This window comes from Phoca vitulina, unplaced genomic scaffold, assembly GCF_004348235.1.
Source record: "Phoca vitulina isolate PV1807 unplaced genomic scaffold, GSC_HSeal_1.0 scaffold9, whole genome shotgun sequence".
NCBI lineage: Eukaryota > Metazoa > Chordata > Mammalia > Carnivora > Phocidae > Phoca > Phoca vitulina.
Genome location: NW_022589712.1, coordinates 6,030,210 through 6,046,956, shown reverse-complemented (window position 1 = coordinate 6,046,956; position 16,747 = coordinate 6,030,210). Strand labels below are relative to the sequence as shown.

General features: G+C 36.2%; 1 protein-coding gene across 2 annotated transcripts in view; it reads left to right on the top strand.

The window, feature by feature from the left end:
• PACRG (parkin coregulated) overlaps positions 1-16,747 on the top strand; it is a 509,483-nt gene that overhangs the window by 65,868 nt on the left and 426,868 nt on the right. For both annotated transcript variants that reach the window (XM_032407524.1, XM_032407522.1), the window contains exon 2: positions 10,133-10,267. In XM_032407524.1, the coding sequence (XP_032263415.1) occupies positions 10,133-10,267 (135 nt within the window). The remainder of the gene's footprint in view (positions 1-10,132; positions 10,268-16,747) is intronic.

Below are 16,747 nucleotides of genomic sequence, written 5' to 3'. Positions count from 1 at the left end.
TAACATTTTTACTCTAATTATTCAGTAAGAAAGAACTCTGTTGCAAGACAGAGGAGATGTGCATTTAGATATAAACTATTTACCACGCTTTCAACATTACAGGTATAGGAGGAATAGAATGTATTTTAAACTCTTACCCATTTATATTCTCCTTTCACATTTAGCTCACTCATTTCTTTGGCCTTCCTGTTGGGTGTGACAGTGTATTAGCCAAGCTGTCTCAGGCATTCAGGCATTTTATCAGTCCTACAAGGCAGATGCTAAACAGCATAGTCTAAATTGAAATCTCTGATGACTCTCTGGAGACAAGTTGATAGCAAGAATCACACTCGAGCACTTAAATATGTGGCCTTTTCCCATATTTAACTGCAAGGAGAGAACAGCTTTTGAGTAAACGTTTTTAGCCTTCAACTGTCAAGATTTCTTTTTTATCATTTGATTATTGCATCTCGTTTTGTTAGGAAAGGCTATCAATCTCCCTTTTTTTCCCCTACAATGGAGAATTTAAAGGACCATCGATGCCTATTACTTTAAACAAAACAATTTACAGAAACTGTGTAGTCTGATATTGCCCTCAGAACTATTTTAGGCTATAGAGACAACATTTTGAAATAAAATCTTAGTGCCAAGTGTGTCCCCGTTTAGTTGTAAATTTAAAATGACATAACCATAATATTCTCAGCAATCTTCGGGACTTCCTTATTTCATACAGTTGTTGCAGAAGCATTTTTAAATCATGTTATTGGATCGTAGCCTGAAAGAAGTCTTGAATTTATGAAACTGAGGTCGTTATAAAGGTGATAGAGCTGAGAAAAATAAGCCTTGAAATGTAAACAGGGATGTATTTCCATAGCCCCTGTGGATTCCAACAGGGAGTTTTTGTGATTTTGAGATTCCACTTAGCTCTACAGTTGGGTGGATTCTCTGATAATATGTTTGTCCTTAATATTTGTTGAATTAATAAATACTCATGTTAGGTTATAAAGGTGTAGGAAGGATCTTAGAGGTCAGCCAGTGTAATTTTTTATTTCGACCCATGAGAAAGCTGAGGCTCCAAATAGTACAATCACTTGCCCACAATGTATGGGAACCAACTCATCTGCACCATGCTCATGCTTTCTTCTGTACTGCGTATATCTTCACGAGCTACCCTAGATCCTTTTGAGAACAAGGCAGGGCATAATTTATTGTCGATAAGAAAAGTTAAGTCTAGTACTAAAGTCTTCGAGATTTTTTTGATTGAAATATTTGTCATTTTATTCCATATTACTATCTTTATTAACGCTGTATCCTTACTCTACCTATCTGAAAAACTACATTATAAGTTTCTTGGGTTTTTCTTTGGGGGGGATGTAATTATCATATGACAATGCTAATTTAATTATAACTTATTATAATACCCACAATACTAATTTTAGTTTTTATTTATTCTAATCATATTTAAACTAGTCTCTATAAGCACTTTAGACTAAGTTATCTCATTTTAAGTGTCACACAAGCCTTAGATTTTAATCAAAATTTTCTCATTTATACAAGTGAATTTCAAAAGAGAAAATGTGGGTTTTAATGTGAGAGGTTTTGCATAAAAAGAAAATATGTATTGGTCTCATCAGTAATGAATTTGCGGTCATAAAACTGGTAACATTTGATAGTTACTTAGATCTCAGAAATGTACAGAAAATACAAACAATTGGTTCTGATTTAATTGTTAATAGCTACAAAAGTTGTAAATACACAAATCTGTGATACAGCAACCATAATTCTCAGATAATTATTTCTAATTGAAATTGTACAGAATTCAAGTTCATAGGAAATTAAAATATATTTCTGCCTGGTTCCACTGAAAAGTTTAGGTATTTTGCAAAACTAAATAACATTTTCTGATGAAAAGAAATAATGTCTTAAAACTGAAATGTTTTATCGTCTGAGTGTGCAGAATTCTATATATCTTTCTGTGGCATTTCTGTGGCATGTCACCTGCTTATTTCTATAGAAGAGTCTGGGGAATATTCTCATCTCTTTTCCTAAATGATATATGTCTTGAGGATAATATATTTGACTTACCTCTTTGTCACCAATAATACCAAGCCTAGTGACTTGGAAATATTATGTATTCAATAGATTTTTCAATGAATGAATGACATAGGCAGGATCTATTTTAGAGACAATTTCTTAACTCTGTTTCTAAGAAATATTTTAGTGTATATGACTATAGGTCCTTGAATTCAGATTTATGAGTTTCTAACACTGAAAAACCTATACTTCACAAGTTTCTCTGGCCATTTTAGATAATTCTAAAATCTATACCAGTTCCATAAGTGATTAAATAGTTTATGAATTCCAGTATTATATCCCATTAATATTTTTTTTCTTTCTCCATTTCCAATCACAATTAACTTTGCTCAACTTTAACAATTCTACCTTATTAGCAACTCAGATTTTGACAGTTCATGGGGTAGGGTGGCTCCCAAAGAGTACATCTGGTTTCACGTTCCTCATTCATCCCTCAGTGCATTGTAGTCTATTTTCCATCCCATCATGCCAGTATAACTTTTTAATTTTCAGAGAACTTTTAACCCTCATCCTAATTGGCCCACTTGTATCATTAAAAAACTTGTTACTCTCATTCATTGATTTCTATCCCATCCCTCCCCCATTTTCTTGCTCCCATTCTGACCATTCTTCCTATTCTCCTGTAGAATCCATTTATTATTAAGTTTTCAGGAAATGTTTCAAGTTCTCAGCCTTTTTCTCACTGTATACTTACTTTCCCTTTGAAAAAATTTGCCAATTTCTGTAGATTTAACCCACTACTTGACTACAGGCAGACTTTATCAACAGCCCGGATCTCCCTGATAATCTCCATACAGATTGTTCTGGTGTCTACTGTTAGTTTGTCCTTCAGGCATTCCAGGCCTAATGTGAAGAAGAACTTAATCCCACTCCAAGGTAGGGATATGGCCTGTCAGAAAAGGCTTCTTAGGATTAGTGAGGTTTGTGCTGAGTCATGAAGGTGATTGGTGGTTATTCAAGAGAAAAAGGAGGAGGAGTGAAAGGAATGAAGGAGTGAGGGAGAATAAGTGGCTGGTAGAACAGGAAGGTCATGGAGCCTGAAGAGAGCAGGCCGTATTTGAGAATGGCCAGTATGTGGGCATAACTGATGGCGGGGCCTGTGAGGAGTAACCAGAGGCATCACCGTCAGCCTCCGAATGTCTGCACAGTGGGAGTGCGTGTCAGTGGGAAATCATCTGTGGGTTTTAAGTAGATGAAGGATATGATTTAATTAGCCAGTATTCATTGTGCACAGCAGTCACAGTATCCTGACAGAGGAATGATACAAAGAAGCTCAAAGCCGGAGACAAAAAGAGCAAGGAAAGAAAAAACAAAGAAACTTTTCTACAAAAAGAAAAAAGTAAAATTTTTCAATGCTAAATAAGTAAAAATGGAAAACAAAGAAGACGAGGAGATACTTACCGTAAATGCAACCAATGGTTAATATCTGTCGATAGAAAAAAATTCATACAAATTGATATTAATATGGAAAAGACATGAACATACTTTCACAAATGTATGCATGTAGCATTTATACTAAAATAAGAAAATATTCAGCCTCATTTGTTAAACATAGTAATCCAAAGTGAACAATAGGAGGATGTCATGGACTGAATGTTTATGTTCTGCAAACTTCTTATGTTGAAGCACTAACCCCCCAATGTGATGGTGTTTGGACATGGGGCTTTGGGATTAGATTTATGAGATGGCCCCCTACGAGTGTGGCCTCCGTGATGGGATTAGTGTCCTTATAGAGGAGGAAGAGAGCCCAGACGTCTTTTGAGCACTCTTTGGCATGTGAGGACACCTTGAAAGGTAACAGTCTGCAAGCTAGGAAGAGGGTTCTCTTCAGAACCTGATCACGCTGCCACCCTCATCATGGATATCCAGCTTCCAGAAATGTGAGAAAATAAATATCTGTCATTTAAATCATCCAGTGTGTGGTATTTTGGTATAGCTGCCTAGGCAGACTAAGACAGAAGACCTGTTCTCCTTAGCAAATAATTTTATCAAGAATCGTAAAATATAAATTTTGATTTTATTATCCCATATGACGAACTCTGTCTGAAGGGTGTAATATAAAATGGGGAAAATGTGATATCCCTGAGATGTTTATGATAATGTGATTACAAAAGGCAAAAGAAATCAAATAATATAAATTTCAAATTTAATTTCAAATGGTGGAATATTGCTTAGCCACAAAAAAATGAAATTCTGTTATCCATAGCAACATCAAAACATATTACACTACATGAAAAAGTACACTAAATGGAATGGACATAAAAATGAAAAATTATGATATTTGTACATATGTTCTAGAAGGAAAAAACACAAAATTAGTAATAAGTGGTAGAATTCGAAGTGATTTAATAAGATTTACCTCCATCTCATAGTATATTTTTCATGTAAGTTTTCATGTAACAAATTGATTATTTACATCTTTATAGTCAGAAGCCTATTTCATCTCTGCCTCTGGATCTCCTCATTCAATCAGTCATGTGCCCTAGATAATTCCCCTCTAGGTTTTTGCCCAAACCCAGCCTGCTAGTATAGTGACTAAGGACATGTCCTATAGAGCAGAAGCACTGGGGGTCTCTTTCCTACTACTTACTAACTCTGTGATTTCTGCCAGTTTATTGAAGCTTCGATTTTCTTGTCCATGAGGATCATTTCATGTGGGTTTTGTCAAAAACTGAAACCAATAGTGCTTGTAAAACAATGAATAGTTTATTAAGAGATTTTGCTGTTGTTCTTGATGGTGTCCTAATTTAAGGCCTTTGCGACCTTGTGCTTGGACCACTGCAGTAAAGTTCAGACTCATCATCTTGACTCCAGGCCATCCCATTAGATCTCAGCAGAATAAGCTTCCTAAAATAGGTTACCCCCATCACTTGGATGTTTCCCCACCAACTGCTTAACCACAGTGCTTTCAATGAATCCAAATTTCAGGTTAAAGCTGATGAAAATAGGAATGGTGCCTGGGTGGCTCAGTCAGTTAAGCATCTGCCTTTGGCTCAGATTGTGATTCCAGGGTCCTGGGATTGGGCTCCCTGCTCATTGGGGAGCCTGCTTCTCCCTCTCCCTCTGTCACTCCCCCTGCTTGTGCTCTGTCATGTGCTCTCTCTCTCTCTCTCAAATAAATAATAAATAAAAATCTTTAAAAAAAAAAGCTGATGAAAATAGGAAATTAATGTTTTTGCATCTTACTGTTTCAATGTTAGTAAGCTGGCTAAACAGACTAATTAGAATAACACAATATAGATTTCCCACTTGAAGTAAAGGTCATTTTTTTTTTTTAGCAGCTTCAGTTTATGCTAAAAAATAAAACTATTGAAAAGTAAACTTTCAACTATATGATGAAGAATTTTAGAGAACCTTAAAATTCTTTCCTACTAATTATTATCAGTTTTTGTGACCATATGACAGAGCCTGTGCTCTACATCCTAAATCCATTCTAGCATTCAATAAGTGTAGGCATATAAAGTACTGTGTCATTTATAGTCACTTCAAAGTGCATTCAATATCTTGGTTCCCAAGTGCATTAGATTTTATTAAAAGCATTCTGCTGCGACACCCATTCTTCCTAATTGGTTTATGGACAGCCCCCCCCCATTCAGGCAAATCCTAACTGCATTTTCCCACAAATCTAGTTTGATTTATGGTTCTTTATTTGTTCTATATTATTTATAATGAATTGGGGTAAAATTCTTAAGACATTAAATAAAATTTTCAGTAGTCCTCTTAAGACATTTAATAAAATGTACAGTAGTCCTTTGATAAATACGCGATGTACATAAGGATTATTAACAGTATTTTTGCTTATTTTTAATTTTATTTAGTCAACCTACATCCATCTGTGTGATTTCCAGTAGTAATATCTTTATTACCTTTCCAAAGATTATTATTTACTTGATTTTTCATGTAGAGATTTTTAGAATTACTTGGCATGTTGGAATGGATTATGTGTAGAATATAAAAAATATTTTAGCCTTCTATTAGGTTAAGTAGGTATATATGTATTGGGAACAGAAAAAATATTATCCAGGGACAGTGACAGAGCATCTGCATACAATTAGGTAATATCCATGTGGCACTAACAGGTTTAACCAGTCAGCTTTCAAATTACAACTTTGAGATGCCAAGAGTTAATTTGGAATGGGTCTATAGGAAAATCCAAAAAAATAGTGTTTTAAAATGAGTAAATGGCAGAAATATAAATACAGAGGATAACAGGCACTGAAGAAAGAATTTCCACACTGTTGAATGATTACATAGCAAACTAAGTGAAGACTTTGCATGGAATTGTAGGCATGGGATCATTTTTGTAGGGAGTCCACGAAAACTTATGGGAAGAAAGAGGAAGTATACATTATCTATCAATAGTTTATAAAAAGCCCCCTAGGCTTCTTAGAGAGAAATATGTTCATTCTTTGAAAAGTCTGGACGATTAGAATTTTGAATTCAGAATCAGAAAGAATGGAGTATGTTTCAAATAAGAGACAAAAGGAAAAAGAGAAATTGATTTTAAGATAAATACAAAGAAAAGGGACAAAGATGGATACTCTAGCAAATTTTTGGTCAATTAAGCAAATGGGAGGCTTGCTATCAACAGCATAAATGATAACTTGGAATCTAGAAAAATGGAAAGGATGGTTGGCAGATGATAAGCAGACAAAAGATCTACATGATGGTTGTAGCTGAATGTTTTCAATGAGGAGTTGAGCCTTTCATCCCTACTGGAACAGTGAAGAGGTCCTCAGCACCCACAGTGAGGGTAGCTTGGACTCTGACCGTAGCCAGCGCTAATAAGCGCTTAGCCCTTTCTGCTGGGGTGCTGTCAGAGAATGCCTCCTAGTGGGACAGGAATGTCATTCTTCGCTGCCCAGCAGTAATGAGGCCGCCCCCTTCTGTGGTGTCAGTGTGGGCAGCAAGTCATGGGGCGCTCCTACTCCTCCCTGTCCAGGAGGTGTCCCTGGAGGCCTAGTGGAGCTGGAGCCCCCACCTTCACCCAGTATCAATGAGAAACTCCCTCTGTGGAGTCAACAGCAGCCAGGTCGGCTTCCAGGATTTCCACCCCGAGCTGACAGTAATGAGCTAATAACCCTTCCCCACATCTCCGCCAGAGATATGTTGGAATAAACCAGCTAAAACAGAAGGTTTAAGGTCCAGAGTCTCACAATCACCAATGTCCAGGTTTCAATAGAAAATCAATCATCACACCAAGAATCAGGAAGCTCAAAAAGCGAATGAAAAAAGACAATCAGTAGATGTCACCGTTACCCTCTAGACCCTGGCAATCACCAATCTATTCTCTGTTTTTATGAGTCCGATTCTTTTAGATTTCTCATATAAGTGAGATCACACAATATTTGTCTTTTTGTCTGACTTACTCATTCACTTAACATGCCCTCAAGCTTCATCCATGTTGTCACAAAAGGCAAGATTTCCTTCTTGTTTTATGGCTGAATATTTCATTATATATGTGTATGTATGTATATACATATCTATACATATATTTACACATATGTATTTTCTTTATGTATTTAATATTTATTTTAAAAAAACACAAAAAATAAGGTATCTGCTGACCAGCAATCAGTAGTGTACAATAATACGATACACATACATATACATACATATGCACTATTCTCTGTAACTTTCTATAAATATGCATGATGCTGGTTTAATTTGGCTACGTTTTCTTTCTTTGGATTATGTATACCACTTTTTGGGGGGTGTTAAAATGGTGACATGATGGTAGATGGTGATCATTTTTTTTTTTTGGTCTATAACTTGTTGGTAAAATAAAAAGTTGTCAATTCTTTATCAATTTCCAAAAATGAAATTCAAAATTTACCACTCCATAAATTGCTCAAGTCCTGGAGTGCCATCTCTATAGTTTCTGTTGTACTAATGTAGATAGGAATGTATGTGTAATATCCAACTCAGAGCTCTGCACAAAGTAGTTGTCATACACATATGGTTACTTAACAATTGAATGAGTTTGTCTAAAAATGGTGGCTAATAATTCTAATACCAGAACAAATTTCAAATATTTTTTTAAAGATTTTATTTATTTATTTGAGAGAGAGCAAGTGAGATAGCGCACCAGCAGGGTGAAGGGCAGAGGGAGAAGCAGATTCCCCGTTGAGCAGGGAACCCAACATGGGACTTGATCCTGAGACTCCGGGATCATGATCTGAGCCGAAGGCAGACACTTAACCCACTGAGCCACCCAGGCACCCCCAATTTCAAATATTTTATAAGTAAGAGGCAATCTTGCTTCCCCACTGCCCAGTGTCACATCAATTACTTACGTAATTGTATGCTGGGAATAATGTTCTGTGTAGTGAAGGAAATTCTAAACTCTGGGGGTACCTGGGTGGCTCAGTCAGTTAAGCATCCAACTTCTGATTTCGCCTCAGGTCATGATCTCAGGTTCCTGAGATGGAGCCGCACATGGGACTCCGTGCTCAGTGGGAAATCTGCTTGAGATTCTCTCTCTCCCTCTCCCCCTCCCCACAACTTTGCATGTGTGTGCGGGCACGCACATGCACGCTCTCTTTAAAAAAGTAAAAAGTTAAAAAATAAACTCTAATAAATACCTTTGTGTTACCTCACTCTTCAACTCTAGTTCAGCATTTAATCATCTTAATATTTTAATACCCCACTCAGTTCTTAGTATTAGCCTTTCTATGTGCATCAGATAAAATGTATTTGTCATATTTGTTATATTAGATGTATTTTTACATATTTCTTTATTAAAATTCAAATTTTTTACATGAATGTTAAAAATTAACATGATATCAAGTAACTTAAAATACTAAGATATTACATAAATTATTTGCTATTTTGTCCATATTCAGAATTAACAAGATAATCTGTTTTTATTAAACTAGTAAATATCTAGTATTTACTTTTTTTTTCAGAGAAAAATAATCAGTGGTCTGTAATTTTCTAAATAGTTCACTAATCACTGTCAATTTTGTAACCTAATGTATTAATTCATATGTAAATAGTGCAGATTTAAAAGATAGTCTTCATATGAATAACTCAATATAAAATGTTTCTTCTTTGGGGTGCCTGGGTTTAGTATCTGCCTTTGGCTCAGGTCATGATCCCAGGGTCCTGGGATTGAGCCCCGTGTCAGGCAGGCTATCTGCTCTGCTTGTGTTCTCTCTCTTTCTGTCTCTCTCTCTCTGAAATAAATAAATAAAATCTTTAAAAAAATGAAATGTTTCTTCTTTGAGAAAATTTCAATTTGGGGGATGAAAGATTCTCACGTAATCTAATGTTACTTTCTCATAAATTCGTAATATCAAATGTATGCTATTATATATACACATTTTCTTTTTAAATTCTCTTATTTGTTATAAGATAATTTTATATAACATTTTTATAGTTTTGTTGTTAATATTCACAACATGAGAACATATTTTACATTTTATGTATATAGAAAGATTTAAAGGACATACTGTATTTTTTTTAATTTATTTTAGAGAAAGCGAGTAGGGGGAGGGGCAGAGGGAGAGAGAGAACCCCTAGCAGACTCTGCTGAGCCGAGCCTGACATGGGGCTCGATCTCATAACCCTGACATCACGACCTAAGCTGAAATCAAGAGTCAGATGCTTAACCAATTGTACCACCCGGGTGCCCCTAAAGTTTGTATTTTAAATGTATTACTTTGGTATTCCACAAAGTATATCAGACCTGAGATTAGAATTAGCAATTATTAAAAATGTTAAAAGTTTTAACATTCTGAACTTAAAGGCCTCTATTAAAATTTTTATTTAAACAAAAGTTTAGATTTTTTTTCCTTATAATGTGATATTTTTTAAATGACTTTTTGTAGGAATGCTTTCTAAAGTAGCTTGAAATAAAGTAAACCCTTAATGATTATAAAATAATTTTCTTCTTTAAATATTGTATTAGTGAAGTTGCTGTTGTCCATCATTAGACAGTTTGGTTTTTATCTTCCAGAATATTTTATATAAACTAAAACTTAAGAAAAGTCTTTTTACTGTGCATTTTTTGCTATTTTTCAAAACCTGATTCCTATTTTTTTTTTTTTCTTTAAAGGTGAGAGGCCCTCCAGCTGCAGGAGCATTTAAAGAAAGACCAACCAAGCCCACGGCATTTCGAAAATTTTATGAACGAGGAGACTTCCCAATTGCCCTTGAGCATGACTCGAAAGGAAACAAAATAGCATGGAAGGTAAGTCAGGGCACAGCTGGGTGACCAGCTGGGCTGCTGGAATGACATCTCCCAATGCCAAACAAACTTGGCTAAGTAAATAAACTGGAGTGATTTCTCGGTGAACGGAAGATGGTGGGTAAGCTCTTAGAGAAAGCCCCCCTGTGTCAGCTGTCCACCTTGACTAACCATTAAATTATAGCCTGCAAAAAAGAAAATGACAGAGTTGCTTTGCCTCAGAGAATTGTCTGCTGCCCAATTCATCTCTATTTTTATGAGAACCTGGCAGTGGAGCCTGTTTCAGGCAGTCCATCAAATGATGGAGCTGGTGGCTGAATACAGAGAGCAATAGCCATTTATCTCCCCCAAATTTCACCTTCCTGCAGGACACTTCCAAATGGAAGCTTTAATTACCTAAATGGATAGGTCAAAATTGTCTGCTCCCTGGAAATGCAGAGTGGAATACAAAAGAAGGTTGCTCTGGTCGCTGCACTCTCTCTCTCTCTCTCTCTCTCTCTGCGGCATGTGTCCGTCGCGGTGGCCGTCATACGGGCCCGGTTAGAGGCTGACCTCCACGCTGAAACCATGACGGCACTGACATTCTTCTGACAAAAGGTTAATTGGCTTCAAAATAAATGTATTGCCTAATGACTCCATTCTAATGTGGCCGTGTTTCTTTCTAAAAGGCTCACTGATGTTATTTGTAAAAACTTGCCAATCTCTTAACGGGAGAAGGCTTTTACATTTAATTTGAAAAACGAATGCTGATCTCTCACCAGCTTCTGCTATTTAATTATTTTTTGTTATCAAGGACCTTGCTTTGGGTGATATTTATCAGCTAAAAGGGCTTCTCTGCCTGAAAACAGAGTGGCACATGTGTGTATCACATCAGGGTGAGGAATGTAAGAGGTGTTAGTCAAATACCATCTCACTAAAGCAATTGACCCACTTAAAGTCCCACAGTAGTGTCTGCAGGTGAAGGCAGGAATTGTTTGTACTTTGTATAAATTTACATTAAAAATTAAAATGACCAAAGTAAAGAATTCATCAAAGTAAATACTTAAATTCATCAAAATTAACCTTTTCCTTCCTGTATGGAGCAACTAAAAGAATTGTTTGCATCATTTCTGGTATGTCTTTAAATGTTTTCATAGAATTATCAAACATTTCTAAATCTTGAGCAGCCGTAAGTTATTCAGTTACTGAACCTAGAATTACTACAAACTATTTGGTAATAGAAATCTGAAGGTGTCCCTGTTATTAAATTTTGTCATAATTTTTTTGAGAGGATGAAGGACATCACTATCTTGCTTTTAATCATTTCTATTAAAATGTGAATTTGTTATGTGACAATGTGCATATAATGAGGAAAAACTTACAGCAAGTATAAGTGATTCAGATATTTTAGTCTTGATGGAAGTACATATTCCCAGAATTTTAGTGTGATTTTGGGTTTGTTTATATTTGATGAGGTTCATGGATTTTGTGTTTACTTGTCTTGGTTCCACTGGGCAACACAGTGGAAGTTCTTAAAAAGACCCATTCCTTCGGAGTAAAAGAATATGCTGTAATTCTTTTTAAAAAAGCCAGTAGATTTTGGTGTTTTAAGCAATTATAGCCCCTAAAAATTATATCAATAAAAAAATTTATAGATTTAGTTTGACCTGCTCAAATAATCTTATGAGTAACTTTTAGAAGTGTCAAGAGACTTGGAAAAATAATGAAAACATAGGATGAATAACTTTGCTTTATCTTTGATAATCCGTCAGAAGGGATATAAACTACTTTTCTTTTTTATAGCTTTATTAATTCTTTTAAGTTACTATTGATGATAGTCCTGATTCAGCAAGCTAAAAAGCCCAAATAAAAAGGAAGCAATTTATTTGCTGCCAGTGGTAAAATAATAGCATACATTTAAAGAAACATCTTATCCTATAACCTGTAGGCTTCCGCCAACCACATCATTTGTACTACTCTAATATTGAAATTAAGATGTTAAAATCATTAAGGATAGGCCTGTAAACAGTCTCTCAATATATCCATATTTATTCCTTGGTACATGTGCTGTGGGGACAACCTGGTACTTGGTAGGGGGTAGAGGGCTTCTTTAGGACACCATACCTGAGGAAGGGGCCTTGAATGTTGAAGGAAGCAGGACTATTACCCCCTCCCCATACCCCAGGAAACAAAAACAAAACAACCCCTGACCCTGCACTGTACTTCCTTCCTGTGTGCGGACAGAGCACAGGTCTCAATGTCACAGTTCACCCCCTGGTGAAGGCTCCCGAGTAACTCTGTTTCCCAGGAAAATACTGGTCCCCTCTCCATCCTCCTTGTGACACCACTGGGACTCCAAGAGGTTTGTGAGTGCCTGAAATGGCATGTGTAATTAAGTAGTAAGAAGTGGTATGTCTTTTATCAGAATTTCCTGTGACGCTGAAATCCTTAGGAGCCACTGTCCCGAAGCATGATGAAGGCTGCCGCAGCATCTGAGACTCAGCTACTCTGTGGAGTCGCTGATCCTTGCTGCCCACGACCCCAAATTCCCTGTCTACCTGTCCTAGATTTAGCGACCCCATCATCGCTGTATTAGAAGTCACCATATAGTCTTCAAATAACAAAGGCGCTCTGTGGTAACAATTTACAAATGACTGGATAAAGTCAGAAAATAGAAGAGTTAGATGTAGGTAAATGTCTTTGTACATTTAGATTTTTCAGCCCACATCCTGAACTGCCACCCTAGTTTAGCGCCCATTAAAATGGTTATTTGTTCCACATGCCAAAACAGCAAGGCAGACCAAATGCCATAATCTGTGCAGTTCGGTCTATTCCTCATGGTATCGCTAAAAATCAGAGCACTAAGACAACTTTCTGCAGTGGTTAAAATGTTCTACATCTGCACTGTCTAATAATTACAACTAGCCATATGTGGCCATTAAGCACTTGAAATGTCCCTAGTGAGACTGAGGAGCTAAATTTTTAATTTTAATTAATTTTAATTTAAATAGCCACATGGTTACCATATTAGACAGCACTGCTCTCCACTAAGGTAGTGGCAGTCAGAAATCAATGCCCGAACCTGCTGGCCAGATAGAGGCCTAGAGCTCTGTGCAGATCACTATGAAAATGAAAAAATAGGACTGATACATGCATTTTTGTCATGGCTGTCTATGCTTATCATATATTCTTTGGTAAACATGAAAAAAGTTTTGCAAAATTTTTGTAGTGAAATTTTTCCATAGACTGATCAGTGGCAAGTTAATTATCTATTAAAAATGAATAGATCTGATCTGGAATATGAAATCTACCAGGCAAGCTCTGGCACTTTTTTTTTTATTTTTAAATACGCATTTTCTAAATATAGCTAAATAATTATTAATTACTAATGGCTAAAGACATTAAAAAACAGTAACGACTTAAGCAAAAAGTTTTAAATGTTTCTTTTTTCTGCCTTTTCCTCGACTCTACCAACATTCAGGAAACATGACATTATTCTATGGCTGATATCTTCAATATCCAGAATGTAGGCAATAGAAGTGAAAAACAGCTAAACATTCTGGATAAGTTACAAAGCAGATAATTAGCATGAACAAAGGACATTCTACAGTTGTGTTTGTTTCCACATCTTAAATTTCCACATGGGAGTAGGAGACTTTACTGTGAACTGTCCTCTCAAGTCTGCCTCCCAGCATCCTCCATCCCCTCTCCCACACCCTTCAAGTTTCCTCAGAGTTGTCCCCTCCTCCTCTGCTGCCTCCTCTTGTCTTTTCCTGTCCCCCCTCCTCCCACTCCTCCCCCTCCCTTCCCTGCTCTCCCTCCTCCTCTTCCTCCTCCTACTTCTTCCTCCCCTTTCCCTTCCTCCTCCTTCCCTCTCTTCCTCCTTCCTTTCCTTTTTTGTTTGTTACTTCCTTGAATGTATATTTTTGCCTCTAGTTTTCCCATGGTCGATTTTGGAGAAGGAACAGGAGACCATTCTAATTCTCTATTTTGGGGCTGAAGTTGTCAGGAGCAGTCACCCAAATGAATGTGAAATGGTAATTGTTATTTACACACTTAATGAGGAGCAGAAATACAAATCATAGGTAACACATGAAATTCACTGTCTTATGAATTCTGATTCTAAACCATCATTTTAAAATAGTAGGGCAATACAAGTTATTTTAAAATAGCCACTTTTATATAGACCTTGGCAGAAGGAGTTGGAGAAAAATGTTGGAATCACATTGGAGTTTTTAAAAATCAACTGTATGGTATTATAAACCATTTATTTATTTTGGAGAGCTATAACTACACTAAGGTGTCTCTAAGTTTTTTGGCATTTTGATTTAGTAGATACTGATAGAAATCCTTTCTCCACCTGTCCATGGTATGCTCTATGACAGAATATGGCATATACTAAGAGACTTGTTTTCACTGAATTTCTGATGAACATGCCTAAAGATGTCCCAGGTATTAGATAGGTTTGGATAAGAAATAGATAGCCTATAATTGTCTTTGCCAAATCAGGATATAATAGAAACCCTTTTTACAAATGCAACTCAGAGAACAAACATCCACATTGCCTTAAAAAGGGAAAAGCTCAAAATGGGCTTTGTAAGCAACATATAATCCCTCATTTTGTCAAGGTTGTCACGGGCATTGTCCAAAGTGGCGTTGCTTTGCGGCGCATTTCTGCATTCTTGTTTTCTCATCCCTTATTGAATGTGTATATAAATGATTCTAGTAACCTGTTGTACTGAACTAAAATTAACAAAGCCACAGCTGATACACATAGGCAGGTACAGGTGAGAATGGGCTTTAGGTAGCCTCTACTCACCGCCAAGGATGTGATCTTCCTCACAGGTCTTTTGGCATCATGAAAGCATCCTTACCCTGAGGTTAATGTATTCATTGTAGTTCTCGTTGGTCAAAACTTGGATCACACAACTTTGTTTTTCTATTAAAAAGTGACTTCGTAAATTGACATTAATTAGGTAACTAAAAACACATTTTTCTAATTTTTAAACAATGAATTATACATTTGTATAAAGAACTATAAAATAGAGAAAGCATATAATAAGAAAAGTGAAAGAAAATGAAAACCAGATAGGGACCTCCAGTGGAGCCAATATTAGGATTAATAAAAATGACATATTCTGAAGTCTTCTAAGGTAGGAATCTCTGTATTTCGGGTTTGTTTGCTCGTTTTTCCCAGCGCCTAGAACAGTATCTGGCACAGAGTTGGTGCCCAGTGATATGTACTGAATGAGTGAAAGCAGTCTAGAGTATATTGATTATCTTCAGGTTTTACTTCTCTAGACACTGTTTCATGATGTGTCTCTTACTCTGTAGGCTTTCCTGTCTTCATCTGTAAGTGAAAACCATGTACTAGATGATTGGTATGGCCCCTTTTTAATTATGGGAGCTCTAAGAAATTTTGTTTCATAATTATAAAAATAACTATAATTTGCAATGTCCATGAAATATTTCGGGAATGAATATTGACTAGAAATTCCAGTAAATTTGAACGCATAGTCCCCAGAGTTATATGCACTAGTTTTGGTGGTTTGGATTTTTTTCATGAAAATGCTCCTTTGGGGATGCCTGGGTGGCTCAGTTGGTTAAGCGACTGCCTTCGGCTCAGGTCATGATCCCGGAGTCCCGGGATCGGGTCCCGCATCGGGCTCCCTGCTGAGCAGGGAGTCTGCTTCTCCCTCTGACCCTCCCCTCTCTCATGTGCACGCTCTCTCTCACTCATTCTCTCTCTCTGAAATAAATAAAATCTAAAAAAAAAAAAAAAGGCTCCTTTGATTATATGTAAATGCTTTCCCAGTGAACTGATTTTTAAAATTTCTTAAATTTCAAAATTGCAAGTTTTTACCTTTCTAAATGACTAAATATATATGTCCAATTTTAACATCCAAGTGAAGAAAATGCTGCACATAAATGAATTCTCAAATTCATTTTTTAAAATTTCTGACAACAGTGGTCGGACCACACCCTCAATCCTAGGTTGACTCTTTGCTAATACTTGGGCATGACTCTTTACAGTTTCTTCTCAGAATGTTCTTTTTCTCAGTTCCTTTCAGTTCTTAGCAGCATTGGTATTCATGAACTATAAAAAGTTCTGTCAATGTGACTGTTTTCATTGACATAACTGATAATTTCCTACTAGGAAAAACAGTTATTGAATATAATTATTAATAAAATCATGCACTAATTTTCTTACGATTAAAATCAGCCCCAAACCATGGTAGCTCATTATCTGTAAATAGTACTGCATTTTAAAGTAAGTCACTCTGTGATATGATACCTGATCCGTTAGTTCTCATTACATTGTTCTCAAAATTCTATAATTTTGATTAATCATTAGTCCTTTGGTGCCTTCAATTTCTTAATGTTTCAGTTTCTTAAGGACTAAAAGAAAATTGATGTTTTATCTATACCGACCCTCTACCCCAGGTAAAACCAATGTTGATTTTTCACATCTTGTAGGCAAATTTATTTGAGAGTTGCATAATT